This window comes from Caloenas nicobarica, chromosome 2 (genome assembly GCF_036013445.1).
Source record: "Caloenas nicobarica isolate bCalNic1 chromosome 2, bCalNic1.hap1, whole genome shotgun sequence".
Lineage (NCBI taxonomy): Eukaryota > Metazoa > Chordata > Aves > Columbiformes > Columbidae > Caloenas > Caloenas nicobarica.
This window is the reverse complement of record NC_088246.1, coordinates 151307110-151324231: the sequence shown is the minus strand read 5'-3', so window position 1 is coordinate 151324231 and position 17122 is coordinate 151307110. Positions and strand designations below refer to the sequence as shown.

Here is a 17122-nt window from a genome sequence, read left to right as displayed (position 1 = left end):
CAAACAGTGCCAATTAGGTATTAATTTGAACGTAACTTACAATAAGCTTTCTGAATGCTGAACTACACAGGGTTTCAGTCTGCAGGTAAGTCGGCTGCGCGTATATGAACTGCTGAAACTGCAAAAGGTCTGTGGCCACTGAAGATACGAAATCATTGATCAAGTGGCCGACACACTTCTGTGCCTTTTTCCACAGGTCTGTCATTTTCTGAGGTGGAATACAGATATTTTACATGAAAAGATGTGCTGTGTACTGTCTTCAGCCTGCAAACAAATCATTAGAATTTCCAGTCCACTGAAACTTTCCTTACCCACTATATGTTTAAACAAATTCTTCTCTCCATGTTTATTGTGCTTTTCCTAAACAGCTTATGCAATCCTTTTTCTTCCTCCTTTGCCCCAGTAATGTGTTTCCCAAGAGTACTGTCGTTACTGGCCTCATATAAACTCAGATGTTCCACATTCATCAGAAAAGAAGACAACACAGAGTACAAACATATTTCATGTGAAATTATGTAGGATATACTGCTTCAGCTGTTGTTGATTTACACATTTAACCAAAAAGAAGTCATATGAAGTTCTTAATATATTAGTTTGGAGCAACTCTAGCCCCTCTGTAGCCAAATAAAGTGAATGCAAGCAATTATCTTTCAACCACCACTGTTTATTTCATTACAATAGGGCCAAAGTATAGCACTTGGAAAAACCACCACTCTATAGAAACCTAAAATGATTGGATTTTCTCCTGTTATGAAATATTTTTAAAGGATCTAGGCCTTGCAGTGTTGTGGTAAAGCACAACGGCATACAGAGAAAGCAACAAATCTCATTGCTTTGTGCATATTGAAAGAAATATTATTATTTTCAACGGGGTGGGATAATGGTTGGGCGCATGCCTGCTTTAATCACATCTTTGATCACATATATAAAGGCAAGGGAATATACCTCACTACCTTCCAAATGAATTATCGGATGAGACGTCCTGTCATGGTTGAGACAGACAAACGACAATGTCCCTCCAAGGGAAGAAAGTGCTAACAGTTCTAATACCTTCTTCCCTCAATGCAGGACTGAAAATCCACTTTCCACAGGCAAAGCTGGAGCTGCAGGACTATGGAAAACCAGGAATTTATGCACACAAATAAACTCCCAATCTGGGCCCTTTGTGCACAGCGTGAAAGGATCTGAGAGTGCTCAATCCATTTGTTTTATCGCCGTGCAGGCAGCGAGAACAGAGGAGCAGGTGGTTTGCCCTGAGATGACTGTTTCTCTTGCAATGCCAACATGACAGAGTCAGCAGGATTTCTGGCACTAACGTGATCTACTTGCCTTCCAGCATGTGTGGCTCCATACACTGCCCCCAGTCCCTGTTCTCATCCTTCAAGGACTGATATAAAACCAGTATGTCCCAAGTGTCCACTCTTTGGTTTCTGACCCCAAAGTTCTTAAGAAATGGATCTACAGAAAACCTCACAGACACCTTGAAAAGCTCTCTTGGTGGCACGAAGAGCTGTGATGTTGGCATCTCGTCAGTCTCTCATGATCTGGGGTGAAATCCTGGCCTGACTTAAGACACGTGTGGTCAAGGGAATCAGGTTCTCATCTTCACACTTTCATAAAAACCTCAGTTGAAACAGAGATTTCAAAAGTTCTTGGGCATTCATTTGGAAATGGATACATTTATAGTCCTTAAATTTGCTTGAAAATTGGACAATGTGAGAGGAGTGGTACTGTCAACCACCACATCCTTTGTAGAAACTAACCCAGCTGATTTTGCACAGAAATAGGTTAGGAAGTATTCTTACAAGCCCTCCCACCAGTGCAACTGGGTGGATAATAATCTCTGGTTACCAGCCAGCAACAAAATTATGATATCAGCAACCACAGCTTAAAGGAGACATCACACTATGCCTTCATGAAATATAGAGCAACTCAAGTTGGAAGGGACCTCTGGAGGTCATCTGGCCCAATCTACACTGAAAGCATGTCCAGTTACTACAAGTCGCTCAGGGTTGTGTCCAGGCAAGATTTTAAAATATCTGAGCTCCTCTGGACCCCTATTCCAATTTTTTACTTACCCTCACAGTGAATAATTATTTCCAAATATCTAATTAGAAATTACCTTGTGGGTTTTTTCCACTGCCTCTTGTCCTGTTTCCCTACACCTTCTCATTTAAGCAGCAGCAGCTGGCAGTAAGTTTCCCCCGAGCCTCCTCTTGGTAAGGCTGAGCAGGTCCAGCCCTCAGCATCTCCTTGTACATGACATGCCCCAAACCCACCACCCTGAGAGCCAGCCCTCCTCTCGGCTTACTCCAATGTGTCAATGCATTCTTCTACGAAGACACCTTTTTGCTGTCTATTTTAGATAATTGCATAATTTTGCATAAATCAAGGCTGAGATAATAAGCATTTAATAAACCTTGTTTGATTTCTTTCGTTCAGTGTACTTTTAAGAACCTACTTTCACTGCCTTGTCTAATTAGACAAGCAGCAGCATGATACCAGTGGCTTCTACTATGGAGCCGTTTTTCTCATCACATTTATTTATTAATTTAACCTCATCTATTTCTGTCATTTCCCAAAAGACTTGAAAGGTCCGAGTTTGTCCACATGCTACTAGTTTTGAAAATACTTTAATTGTCCGTAACAAGTCTTTAAGTTTCTAGCCCCAAATAATCCTCAAAATGGTATTTGTACAATCTCTTTTGGGATTTGTATATAACGATACTTTGAGCTTCTTCATATCACAGTCTCCCTCTGTTTGCACTGACCAAGCATCAAAACAACGGTTTAAGCTAGGAGTTACTCTTTCTACATCTTACTAAAAATAAATTAATATCATCTAGGGGAAAGTATAAGTTAATTACATCCTGAACATCAGGAAACAATTAACAGCTTCCTATTATATCACCCTGATTCCAAAGCTATACAATTATATGTTGCTGCAAAAAAGGATGTGTGATTATCAAGACAAGGATCTTTTCTGCAAAAAATTAAAGGAAATTGTTCCACCGCTGACAGTCAACACTATAAATAATGCTTAGTTAATATCTTTTCAGAAGTCATTTCCATTATTTGCAATCCTAACTTTGAGTGACGTGTTGGCCATGTGCTGGTCAGATCCTACTCCCAAAGAGGATGAGCGTAAGTGCTGGACTCTGATTGCTCAGACAAGCACTCACAGCTTCAGCTTCCTCTGGATATTCTGCAATGTTCATTGGAATTAAATTAAAAATCATTGTTTTTATGAACCATATTGTAATTATTTCTTGCACTTGGTTTGCTTTTTACATGAGAGCTAAGAATGGCTTGAGAAAACACAAAGGAATACACAGGCTTGCCTTAAGCAGCCCCAACGCTTTGAAGATGCAAATAACAACGCGAAGAGCAACGGATACAACATGCTAACACTTCTTTTTAACTCCTGCCATTAAACTCATTTGGCCCAGTCCACAAGAAAGTGGTGCAAACACAAAGCCAGCAGATCGTACGACAGTTCAACTGAATGCTAATGGAAACATGACGGCAATATACCCATTTTGGCAATGGCCCTTAGTGAGAGAAGCAGTGAAACAAACCCACATAAACCTCCACAGCTCCAAGTCGAAGGCCACTGTGCCAGATGGCAGCCATGTTACTGGGGGGTGAGAAAATCTTCCCAAACCACACACATTATATAAGATCCATAAAATATAAATATGATAGTGTTAGTTGGTTATCAGCAGAAGAACTTTGGTTTCTGCAGATTCCTCGTACAATGCACTTTCCAGGACAGCTATACCTCTCCCTCAGAAAGTTCAAATTCTGTTCCAAATTCTCCTTCCCTATTATCTTATACCTCAAGGCTTCTTCTGTACACTGTCTTTGACAAATGTCATCTTGTTTGGCACTTATCTAGCTGGAATGCTCTTGGAAAGATAATTTCCACAGCTCTTGATTGCAATCACGTTGCCCATCTCCCTGATTCCTTCCACTGCCTCCACCTCTTCTGTCACATCAAACACAGTATTACTGTGCTTATCTTCACTTTCAAGATCCCACCTTTGCTACCATCGTCTCTCAGCTGCTGCTGGCTTTTGTCCTGACTGGCCATCTAATTCCAGTTTTGCCACTCAGTTTTAAGACTTCAAGTGATGCATCTTTATGCTTGCTGCCTTAATACACAGGAGGTACCCTCAGCCAAACAGCCACAGAGCTGTTTGCACGTAATCCCCCAAATCCTGCCCAGTATTGCTATGATCTGTACCAAAAGCTTGACACCTAAGCAGGTGTTGGGCTGAAGCTGCATGTCTGGTCATCACAGTGACAAGAATTGTTTCAAAACAGTCACAATATCTCTGTGTCTGTATCCATGTGCACTCTCGTTGTTTTACATTTAGACCAAACGATGTGGGAGTAAGACCATCTTTTCTTCCTCTGCATAGTGCCTGCTACACTCTGGGATGTGATCTTGGGGATTCCCGGTATAAATTGGTTCTTTATTCTTTGTAAACCAGCAGCAGGTGGATTTTGGCAACCCACTGATGAGACAGACGTGAAAGTCCATTGTCCATCCAACCATCAGTGCATCATGCCCAGAGGTTGTCCAGCTGCAGGCATATGTCTGAAGTTCAAAAATCTCTCAGGTACAAGAAAAGTTCTGACAAACCAGCTGGAGTACCTCAGACTACACAGAGGATCTCACTGGAAACGTTTTAATGTGGGAAGATCTAACTGTAAGAGGGGCTGCTAGCACAGCCTGGATACCCTATTAGTTTGTAAATTGTGACGTTCTTCATGTCAGCATGAAGACAGCAAAACACAGTCCCACCCTGATTTCAGGTGCACCTCCAGGGGCTGTTGGAACAAACACAGATTATTCTGCAAATAATGCAAACCTGCTCCAACCCACAATCCATGTGAGCATCTCCTGGGCTCACAGTCACATCAGTGCAGCATCCTAGCTCTGGGACTGGAACCAAGGCTATGGTCTGGGTCAAAATGAGGCATAGGCAGCTGAATTTCTCTAACATCTCTACCACCAAAAGGAGAAGGTCTTGTTCCGCTGTATTTCTTCTCTTTGCTCTTCTTCTCTCCTCCACATCCCATCATTGTACCACCCCAGTATCTCCTCTGTGCTGGCTCTGACCCTTTGTATAAATCACTTCAAGTCACTAACCAGATAGGAAACAATCCTTGCTCCTTGTTAGGTCACACTTCTGCCAAGTTAGTAAGTTAAATCCACTCAGGGAAAGGTTTGATGAGTTCTGGAGCTGGCACAAGGTAAGTAGAAGACAGGCAGCAGGCGAAGAATGGACAAAAGGGATGAGAAGGGGCTACTCTTTCTTGCAGCAGTAGCCAGACACGCTGCCTCAACATCACTGTGAAACCCAAAGCATCACCCACAGCCCCCTGATTTTCCACAGAAACCAGAAAACTCTCATCTCCCTGCAAATCGCTGTGACATAGTTGTGGCAGCCCATGTAAGCACCCACACAATTGCAAGGCAAGGTAGAATTATGGCCTTGTTATGTGAATACCAGCTTCTATATTTGCTCTGAATTAGCAAGCCAAATCGGGCATATTTTTTAATCATTTGTAAATGCACCTTTGAGATCTGAATGCATTTACTGGATTGACACACTGTTAAGCAGCAAATGATGAAGAATGTAAAAGTATAGGGCTGATAATTAAGACAGAGGGTTGCATTCTGAAGCAGTGCTGCCATATCGGTAGCACTGTGATGTGCTGGTCATATAAATTATATTGTACAAATTTCAAAACACATGAAATATCAATATTTGTCTCTCTTCATGCACAATACCCTGACAAGAGTGCAGAAAGTAAACATAAAAACCTTGAAAGAGAAATAATCTAGGCAAATTGCAAACATAGTTTCTGTTCCTATCTGGTAACATGTGCAACGGGCATTTAAACTCAACATGATTTTTATAGTCTGTCCTCTACTGGAGTATGAATTTTTTTAATGGGAATCCAGCAAATGTTTGACTCATGTGGAGTTTAAGCAAATTAAGCACTTGGGGGGTGGTCAAGCACACCCAGCAGCGGCTGCTGCCACCGTTCCCTCTCTCCATCCTTGCCTATGCGTTTCTGCCGGCTCCCTCAGCCCAGCACTGGCACTAGCCTGGCCTCATGCTGAGACTGTTTAGAAAGCTAAATTTTTCTTATTTGGCTTCAGCTGCTTTAGTTCCCTGAACTTTTGGTCCCAGACGAGCGCCAGTGCGCAGTGCAAGGGAAGCGATAAGAGCGGGGCAGCAGCAGCCTCCAGCCAGATCTGCTGTCTCAGAAAACCACAGCCTTAAACCATAGCTCAGTGACACGGGGTAAGCCAGCACCCATTTCTCACCCCCGCACTTCTTCAAAGAAAGCTTTTCTATGGTTGCGGGGTAAACTGGTTTGTAGAAATGATCCAACTAAAATATCGGCCATCCAAAAGCCCTTCTTGATCTCTTCCCCAGTGTAGGTGACTGTCTGGTGAAGGTCCAGAGATGCTTAGGCCATTCCAAAGGAAGGGAAGCACAGAGGAAGGAACCAGGAGGCAGAAACGTGTGTCGGTGTGGGTACAAGAGAGGACCACTGCTTTCAGCGGCAGTGCTAGCTCAGAGTTTCAGCCTTCCGAACTTTTAGCCCCTCTCCGCTTCCCCAGCTCCAGGCACACCTGGCTCCCTGCACACCTGTGCCATGAAGAAAAACCGAGCTGAGGAACAGAAATAGATGGACCAGCAGCAGACCTGCTGATGGCCACTGCCTGAGGAGGCTCCTTTGGCTTCACAGGTTTCCCTAGAGCAGGGGTGTCAAACTCATTTTCACCAGGGGCCACATCAGCCTCGCGGTTGCCTTCAAAGGGCCCAACGTAATTTTAGGATTGCATAAAAATAGGAGTAGTTATAAATGAGTTTGATAGCCCTGCTCTAGAGCCCGAGTGAGCCTGTGACACATTCTGTGGGTTATCTTCTCCTTTTCTCCATGCTTCCATGCAACTCAATGCTTCAGAGTTGTCAAAAAATAAAGCAGCGAGATTGCACATTATTTTACTTCCACTCCTGCTATATAGCACTCTCCAGGCAGTGTAGGTTTAAATATTTTATTTTTCTTTAACTCTGAGATCAGTTTCATTCTTTCTGCTGCAGGGAACAAAAGCATATTCACCATACAGTCACTTCTCCCTAAGGCCACAGAAAAAATGTAGGATTCATGGGAAAGGTCAAAATCTCTAAACAGTTAAAAAAGATTTAAAAAATTTCAAGTCATGACTGTCGTTTATATTTATGAAATTGATTAAAAATCCCTTCTCAGCTTTCCTTCTGCTAGCTAGTGGAGGAAAACTGCTTTTGTAAATCTGTCTTTCCATTCTATTATAATACCAAGAGTCTTAATCAAACCAATGTAACTAAGGAACCTTGTGAGGCTGTGCTCAAATAGGTTTAAGATGTATTTGACTCCAGTGGTTTACAATTAAAATTGTTTAAAATATGTGGTTTACATGACCTTCTCTTGCTGAAGAGCAAAACAAAACAAACCCAACAACAACCCATGACTAACTTGGGAAGTGCATCCTTCACTCAGCAAATGCCAGTGGTTCTGCTGGGACCTGAAGCTTTGCAGTTTCTGTCTTTATTAATCTCAATAGCCTTGATGTAGCTTTTCTTCATGGACCATGTACACAAACCAAACTTGCTTAGCTCTTGCTTCTTACCCAGCCTTTCATCCCCTTTGCCAGTTCCTCATCAATTGAAACTCTTCCCACAAAGGTTTATGGTGAGGATATGACTATATTCAAACCTGGCATTCAACACAGGGAAAAAAAAGTATCTTTCTGTTAGCAAAAGAACTCATACAGGTCTGTTCTGCCAGGAAGAAAGAGGCAAAAGAGTTAACACAACCAGAACACAAGCAGAATAAGTGGCAAGAAAAAGTAGGAGGGTCCAGAGCCTCAGGAGGGAAGGTCTGTTTCTGAGAGCAGAGCCTAAGCCCAGAGCTACCAGCCAAGCCCGCACGCAGTGCCGGACACGCAGTGATGGGGATGAAGAAGTCTGCGTCAGGAACGTGGCTGGACCGTGGAGAGGCTAACATTTGCTACTGTGACAATATCCTTCACTTTCTTAAGTTTTACACCACGGAAAGCACTGAAATTCTTAAAGTTTTACACTTCAAAAAGTCTCATTAAAATGAGACGCACAGATTCCTCCCTAGACCTTGTCCATTTATCCAACAGTGAAAGGTGGTTGGCCTCTCTCGTGGCTTCAATCCGGTCTCTCACTCCACAGATGTGACTCTGGAGGGAGACAAACGCAGTCCCTTTCTTAATGCGGTGCCCAGAGCTCCCCACCCACCCCGGCACACCTCTGCATCTCCACGTATGGGAAGTATTTTTCTCTGCGCTTTCAGGATGCCACTCTTGGGTTCAGTGTCTGACCTCCCAGACCAGAAATTCCAACCCCAACAGAGTCGCACTTTGCTTCCCCGAGTTTGGCGGCTTCACACAGACCCTCCCTCGCCAGCCAGAGCCGCTGCTGCTGCAAGAAACTGCTCCCAACTGCAGCCAAGATTTGTGTTGCAAGAACTTTATTTTCCTTCAGAGCATGCAGTGCCTACCCGTACTGGGACTTGATAAACAGCTCAAATTCCTAGGCAAATAGTAAATAATAATGATAAGTGATAGGAGGATTTCCCTGTCACAGTGCCAGGCTACCGGCACTGCCCCCACAGAAGCAGGGAACAAGCAATAACTGCAAAGCTAGATTGCCTTTGGCACTTTAATTCTGCCTTCCCTGCATGAGCATCAACATCAAAACCATTTCCTTTACCTCTTCCTGGGAAGTTCCTCTAACACAGAATAAATAAAAAATATCCTTGCACATGCTTTGTACTTCCAGGATCCTTTGCTTGCCTTCTGATCTCTCCTAACCTGAGACAGAAGTTAATGATTGACTCCATCTGGAATGGAATACATAAAATATACAGCACAAACCACTTGTACAACACCCGCCTTCTTGTGTACATAGCAAAAGAGCGATCGTTATTTGCACATGCGTTGCTAACTACTTGATCTCTGAGTTGTGCTTGAGGAAAGCTCTTGATGGGAATGACTAAATTATGAAAAGGCATAGCTTCAAGGAAAGAACTGAGCAAACAAAAGCCTTACGTCTTAATTTCCAGAAATGTTGCATAACCACAAATTTTACTGAAGGACATGAGAAACTGAGATTCCTGGGCCAGGAATCATATACATATAAATACACAAATACATATACCATATATCATGTCATATACCATGTATACATACTTATATATATGTATCTGTTCATGCATACATGCTCATATATGCATATGGGATTCGATGTCATTAAAATTAGTACAAACGGGCAAGACTGAAATACAAAAGAAGGTGCATTAGGTATCAAATATTCTAGAAAAAATGAATATATTAACCTAAGAGCCATATGCTTTTTTATAAAATTAAAATAATTTATATTAATTAAAATACATAATCGAAAGTGTTGCAATAGGATGGAGTTAGCAAGAACCTTCTTGATTTCAAACCACTTCATTTTGCAGCTTTACTCACCTTGACTTTGAAGGCTTTTCTTTCAGTGTGTTACTCTGGCAGAACTTCACAGAAATGTGAAATTTTTTTATTTTGGAAAACAAATTAATGAAAGTGAAATGATTTGGGCAGTTGATGATATAGTCTCCTGTGTCCTGTCTCCCCAAAGAAGTCAGCAGAGAAGAGCTTTCTCAAGTTACTGAAAGCCATTTTTTCAGAGTTAGTTTTTTCAGGGTTAGTCCAATTGGTAGTTCTTGGCTAAAGGAAATGCAACCACTGGAGGAGAACTAAGGAGGTTGCAAGGACACAGTGCAGGAAGTGGAAAAGCACATCAGCCTTTTAGGTGGATGTACAATATTAGATTGGCTTAGGCAGCTCAAAAAATTTCATCTTAATGAATTCTATCTCTAAAAATGGCATATATGTTTGTTTAGTATCTGAAGATTGGTCAGGACCTGACTTTAGAGACAGTGACCTCTAGACAATTCTATATCTTAAATCCTTATGTTCCTTTTAGCGTAAAAGCTTACACAGTTGTAGTAGCGCATCATTACACTGTTAATATACTTTCAAGCACAGTAATAGCGTTTAATAAACTATGTAACTATATGGTTAATATCTTTCTATATTATAGCAATACACTAACACTAAGGCTCTCTTGATTACATTTCTCTAGAAACTGTTATCATTACGTGCCCTGAGTTCTTTGCACCTTAGAATGCCAATGAACTTTTGAACCCTACCACTGTGAAAAAGGTTGACTATTTATTGTTCAGGATAAAAAAAAAAAAAAGGACCTGCAGATGCTATAATCCTGCAGAAGTTAATGACTCTGAAAGTTATGCACTCCAATATATTGAGAAGTTTTCTTAAAGTGAATAGTTTTCCTGAAGTGAGACCTTTGGAAGACCAGTGAAAACAGGTTTTGGCTTCTCTTGCTTCAAAACATACAGCTCTTTACCATGTAAAACCTCTTTTGTAAGATGAAACTCATATACGAACTGATAAAAAGGCAAACAAATTTCTGTTGAACCATATCTTTCATTTTGTCTCTTCCAAAAGAAAGAAAAATATCTAACATGCCTCATATTTCCCTAATCAGAAAGAAAAAAGATGCTGAATTATTAGGATTATTCTATCAAAATCACTGGCTCATCTGACAAGTTTCCTACTTATTTACTCAACTATTTAACAGAATTGTAAATCAGGAAAGGTGTTGCTTCTTGTAATGGCTAGTGATAAAGTGGTATCCAAAATCTGTAGAGGCACTAAACGTCATTCAAGTTACACCTACTGCACCATATACACAACGACAATTTCTGATATTAAAAAAAAAATAAATAAGGTGCTCTTTTAATATTGCTGTTTGGTCAACTGAAGCCTGAAGATACCCTGAATGACTAGGCACATTTTCTGCAAGAAATGAGGGACTTGGGACTCTGTGAAAATATACCAGATTTCGGTGACAATCTGGCATCAAGAAACAATTAGCACAGAAAGAAGATTTCAGACACCCCTGACTTGTAAGCCAGGCAGCCAGCAACTATTTCAAAACATGCCCATAGAAACTGCTTTTGGATGCCAGAGGTAAGATCAGCTCTAAGTTAATGCTCCAACCAAGAGAGAGATACTTGAATCCTGCCAAACCGTGCTGAAAGTGGCACAACGTGTTTCGTTCAACCTAGAGGGAAACGAGTGTGAAATTGTTCTGCTTAGGATAAAACTCTAATTGACTTCAGGAGTACCGTTGTACATCCTCGTTATTGGGCTTCCAGTGACGACTCTCCAAAGCACCAAGGCTGTGACACCTTCCTTCAGGCACACGCAGCCAGACCGAGGGAGCTCAGGGACATTCTTTTCCCCAGGGCTGCCCATGGGCAGGTGTTTGCAGGAAGGGACGTAGCAAGGTAGAATCTTCGAAGGGCCCTCTCAGTCCCAAGGAAGCTGAAGGCCCCATGATCCTCTCAAGCACAACTCACAGTTTCTTCAGGAGGCAGGTCCATACTCATCACTTGCAACTTAGGGAGCCCTTTAGGGCGGCTCAGTTGCAGCCATCCTCACAGAAAGAGCTCACCACTGAACAGCTATAGGGTCTCTGAAGCTGCAGCAGAACAGAGGGAACAGCTGAGTTTTCAGGCAGCAGCCAGAGCCCCAGCAGTTTGTCCTTGCAGGGCGGTCGGTGCCTGCAGAGCCTGCAGCTGGACTGTGCCCATCGCAGCCCTCACCTTGCTCTTCTTAGTGTCCTGCACAACAGCAAGAGGCTGCCAAAGGGCCCGTCGCCAAGCGCCATGCTGCTGAAATCTTCAGTTTTGTTTCATGGCTGTCAGCCCGATAATTTAAAGGCTTACCAAGAGACAAACCTCAGAAGACTTCACTTTAAAAAATACGTTTCTATTAACCAAAAGATTTAGACATTCGCTCAGCCAGCTACTGGATAGAGAGGCAAAGGATGTAAAAATTAGCCATGTTAGCTAAAATATAGCTCATAATCCTGTTTCTTTTTCCATAAATCACCTCAGCTATGGACCAGGATTTACATCACAGTCTCATCTCCCACACACTGCTCATTACCTGTCCTGGTTTCAGCTGGGATAGAGTTAATTTTCTTCCTTATAGTTGGTATAGTGCTGTGTTTGGGATTTAGTATGAGAAGAATGTTGATAACACATGGATGTTTTAGTTGTTGCTAAGCAGTCAAGGACTCTTCAGCTTCTTGTACTGGCCTGCCAATGAGGAGGCAGGGAGTGCACAAAAGGTTGGGATGGGACATGGCTGGGACAGCTGACCCCAACTGACCACAGGGATATTCCATATCATGTGACGTCATGCTCAGCATATAAAGCTGGAAGAAGAAGAAGGAACAGGGGGAACATTTGGAGCGGTGGCGTTTGTCTTACCAAGTAACCGTTACATGTGATGGAGCCCGGCTGTCCTGGAGATGGCTGCACACCTGCCTGCCCATGGGAAACAGTGGATGAATTCCTTGTTTTGTTTTGCTTGTGTCCGCAGCTTTTGCTTTACCTATTAAACTGCCTTTACCCCAACCCACGAGTTTTCTCACTCAAGCTTCCAATTCTCTCCCCCATCCCACCAGGGGTGACTGAGCGAGTGGCTGCGTGGGGCTTGGTTGCCAGCTGGGGTTAAACCACACCATGACTGAAGCTGGTGGGTGCAAGTCAAGACCCAGCACGTCCCAGCAGCCAGCTCCCTGGGTGCCAGCTGACATAGCACGTACTGGGGCAGAGGCTCCCGACTTTATAAAGGAAAAATGCAGATCACAAGCAACCAAGGAACAGTACCAAGAAGAAGGAAAAAACTCTTTGGGCTCCTCCTCTCCCTCCCCTAGCCAGCGTGCACTTGCCTGAGGAGGGGAAGGGGGCACAGGGCTCCCATCCCCACTGCCGGCACTGCCAGCGTGCAAAGCCAGGCTTACCAAGACGCTGCTCAGATGACTTCAGCCCTCACTGAATGAAGAAGTCCCTGCCAGAGAAGGACAGATGTGCAACAAACAGGCCACAGGAACGGGGGCTATGAAGCAACACAGGAGGCTGGGGTGAGACAGGCAATAGGAATTCCATAAGGAATTTAAATCAAGCAGCTCTCATAAGTATTTGAGTTTGGACACGTGCTGTTTGGTCTGGTACAAGAGTGCTTTAAATACCTACATTTGGTTGGGTTTACGTAAGCAACACCATGCTTACAGTTTCATTTTACACTTTTACTCCTAAGTAATGTGTTCATCCTGCAGTATACAACACTTGTTCATATGCACTTTCACCCAAATACACACATAATCACCTGTCTGGCTGCATCACTCCTGCTGGGGGCTTATCTTGCATTTGCAAGCATCACTAAGAATAGTGTACAGAACGTTTCCTTGAGTGCATGTGTGTGCTGGTTTCCTATCATCTGTTTGCCTGCCCCAAGGGCTGCTGAGATAGCCTGTCTTTGATCCTGAAAACCCTCCACGTTTTCATTTAGCCTTAACAATTATACACTTATCTTGGACAGTAAAAGGGAAACTTTAAATGCAAGGTTGGCTAAAACCTGTCTACCAGCCAGTTTTCTATCGCATATTTTGCTGCTTTTATGGTCTGGAAAACTGAAGAAAACTAACCCTTTGCACAGGGTATCCCAACAGAGAAACAGAACAAAGCTAACAAAACATTGGGGGAAGAGAGACAATTTTGGGCGCAGTTTCACGAGACACTTCCAGCTGACCTAACAGCTCACTGCTGCCAATATAGGAGGTCTCGCTGCTTCTCTAACACCTCCTCCTGCTCCTTCTTCCACATTCCCACCAACAATCTTCTGTGGGTTCTGGCAGTCAGCAGTTCAGAAAACTAACCTGCCCGCCCAATTGACACGCCGGATCTGCTCCCATGAAGCACAGTAAGTACATGAGCAGACACAAGAGAAGAGGTGGGACTACACAACCAGGAGTGGGGAGTAGGAACAGGATCACTGGAAGAGCAGATCTCCCCATTCAGCAGTAACTAGACATTACGCAGGCTGAGTTGTTCATGAAACCACAGACCAAGGAGATCTAGGCTACTTCCTACAGATTTGCAAAGGAGTGTCCATAGGTGACTTCATGGGATGGGGAATAATTATTTTGTATCTGTAGATCATCATTCCTCAAGAACAGTACCATGTTTCATTATCTTAATAAATAAGATGACAAACGTCATCCCTGATTGTGAGACTACTGAGCTGATTCTAGGAGCCAGATTTGTTGAAGTTTCATCAGATTTCTCCTTAGGGAAAGATTTCAAAGCTTGTGCTTTTACATTTAACTATGAGATACATAGAAAGACTTAACATGATCTTAATAGAAATGTTGTATTAGCCTTTAATCTTCAACTTCTAATGAGAGAAATGAGGAACAGCAGGATTCTTATCAGGCACTTGGATGATCAACTGGGCACTAAGTCCACCCTGCAGAACATCCATGCCAGTGCACCCAGTCAGCCCAGGCTGCACTTCGGGCTGCTTTGAAGAGGAAATTCAGACTTGAGGCAGACACCGGTGTGTTCTGGAGCCAGACCACTAAAACTACCTTTACTCCTCAAACATGGATATCGCTGGTGTGCATCAAAAGGTGGCAATGGTCCTTAGCATGTGAATGCGACCAATAAAAATCACAGAATCATAGAATCATAGACTTGTTCAGGTTGAAAAAGACCTTTAAGATCATGAAGTCCAACCGTTAACCTAATGCTGCCAAGTCCACCACTAAACCATGTCCCTAAGCACCACATCTACACACGACATCTACAGTGTCAGTGTCTGTACTAGCAGCAATGATGGCACCTCTCAAATCAAGCAACATTTCTACCATTTTGCAGTGTTTATCTGGCATTTCAGCAAAAAATTCAAAGAAAATTTAAGCAAAAACTACTGGGAAAATATCTTCACAATCTCTTTCTAGTTACACACGTAACACACAATTACAATAGGATTTTTCTTCGTGAATCACAAGATACTCCACCAATAAACCGAAAGCCTTAAAATTTCTTTTTCTCCTCTGTAGTGTATGGGTACAGATGGCACACTAAATACATCACAGAAATTAAAAACTGAGTCAAGCATTTTTGTTAACAGTTTCTGTGCTGCACACAACTTCAGTCACACAGCACTGTTAATTACCGCTGGTGCTAACTGTAGGGATCCCCTTCCATCTGCTGGGACCAGCTGATGCAAAATAAAAACACGCCTTTAGGATAAGCAGCACCTCTGCAGGGTCGCTGCCCGCACGGCGGCGGGGCCGGGCGCACACGGAGTTCGTGCGGGAGCGGTTCCCTGCGCTCTGCTTATTTCTCGCCGGAGTGCTGAAACACTATTGCTTCAGGTTTGTTTGTTTGTTTGAGTCTTTAAAGACGCGCCTCTCCTTCTGCGTCGCCTGATCCCTTTAGGGACCCAGCAGCCTTCTCCCCAGACGCCTCCTGTCCCATGCACGGGAGCAAAGGTGCCCAGGGGAGAAGACCCCCGAGGGGGTGCCTTACCGCCCCGGGCTCGGAGCGCGGGCTGCCACCTCCCCTCCTCCTCCTCTTCTTCTTCTTCCTCCTCCTCGCTGCGGAACGCGGTGCCGGAGCCCGGGGCCGCGCTGGACGCAGGGCAGGTGCTCCGATGCAGGACCCTCGCCCTCCGCCCCTCAGAGACCCCTCCCGCCTGCAGGGGGGCTGCTGTTGACCCCTGAGTACATGTCCCCGGCAAAGCGACGGGAAGGCACCGCTTACCGCAGCTGCTCGCCGGTGAGCAGGACCTCGGCCATGTGCTCCAGCTCCGCCGCTTTCTGCTGCATGCTGCTCATGCCCTCCTCCATCGCCGCCGGCCTGCGGGCACCGCACCGCCGGGTGAGGGGGGACCGGGGACCCGCCGCCCGCCCCCGCTGGCAGCTCCCTGGGCCGCCTCCCGCCCGCCCCCCGCGGCTGCAGAGCTGGTCGCCGGGGGTGGGGAGCAGCGGCAGCCGACCCCCGCCGCTTCGGCTCACCTGAGCGGGGCACGTCACTTTTCCCCTCGGCTCGCTCGGATTCCCCCCCACTGCTTCCCGTGTTATTGTGTCACAGGCAGGCGGAGAAACACATGGCTGCAGCCGCTGCAGCCGCTGCAGCCGCAGCGAGGCTCGCCGAGGCAGCAGCGTCCCCCCCCGGCTGTCACACGGCAGGGTCGGCGCTGCCCGTCCCCGCGGGAAGGGGCCGGCTCCCCGCCGGAGGCTGCCAGCCAAGCGGCTGCCGGCGGTGCGGGCAGCCCCGCCGCTCCTCTCCCTGCCTGCCTCGGGGAGGGGAGGGCAGAAGGCGGCCGCGCACGGAGGAGCGCAGCGCTCCCCTTCCCTGCCTCCCTTCCCCCGGGGCTCACTCCGACGCGGGGCTGAACGGAGGGGAAGCGCGGGAGCAGCCGGGCCGGTTGCGCGGTGTGCGCTGCTCGGCGCTGCGCGGTGTGCGCTGCTCGGCGCTGCGCGGCCGGGGCTCCAGCACGTACCGTCGGCCGCGAAGGGAGTGCGCGCTGCGCCTCGGCAGCGATCCTTATTGATACGGGAGGCAGGGGAGGCAGAGAAGGAGCTATTGGTCCGGATTTTCACTCTCAAAAACTGCTGCTGCTCTCCCGCCGTCCTGATCTCTGCTCAGCTGCTACCGAGGGGTTATTTCCAGACATTGGTCCACCTCACCTCTTTGTCTCCTGGTGCAGCGGATGCAGAATCCCTGGGAGGGCAGAGGAGCTCTTCTCTCTGCATTTAGTTTTGGCAATGGAAACTGCAAGGTCGTGAGCACTGTTTGTCAATTTTTTTGTTTTAAAGTCCAGGAAGCATCTTCTGCAGTCGTCCAAACATCATTTTCATTTACAACCATGTGCAATGAAGATGTACCTTGATTGCCCAACTCATTGTCTTTACTTCTGCCTGTACATACTCTGCATGCGTGGAAATTGCGTATGCTTAAGCGTTTGCAATATTGTCATCGACTCAGGACCAAGACCATAGTTTCAGGACCAAGAGAAGAACAAAGATGGCATCGCATGCATGTAGTAGTAACCAAGCTGCAGGCAACGGGAAGGAGGTGACTCTCTGCATGGCCC

General features: G+C 45.2%; 2 protein-coding genes across 4 annotated transcripts in view; one reads left to right on the top strand and one right to left on the bottom strand.

The window, feature by feature from the left end:
- The window catches only part of DEPTOR (DEP domain containing MTOR interacting protein), a 78390-nt gene extending 62208 nt beyond the window's left edge, over positions 1-16182 (bottom strand). Inside the window, exons 1-2 of the mRNA XM_065627260.1 lie at positions 16041-16182; positions 15787-15882 (exon numbers count right to left, since the gene is read on the bottom strand). Of these exons, the coding sequence (XP_065483332.1) occupies positions 15787-15872 (86 nt within the window). The 5' untranslated portion in view covers positions 15873-15882; positions 16041-16182. The remainder of the gene's footprint in view (positions 1-15786; positions 15883-16040) is intronic.
- Positions 15275-17122, top strand: part of DSCC1 (DNA replication and sister chromatid cohesion 1) — a 31962-nt gene continuing 30114 nt past the window's right edge. For all 3 annotated transcript variants that reach the window (XR_010605711.1, XM_065627262.1, XM_065627261.1), the window contains exon 1: positions 15275-15398. The gene's annotated coding sequence lies outside the window, so the exon portion shown is untranslated. The remainder of the gene's footprint in view (positions 15399-17122) is intronic.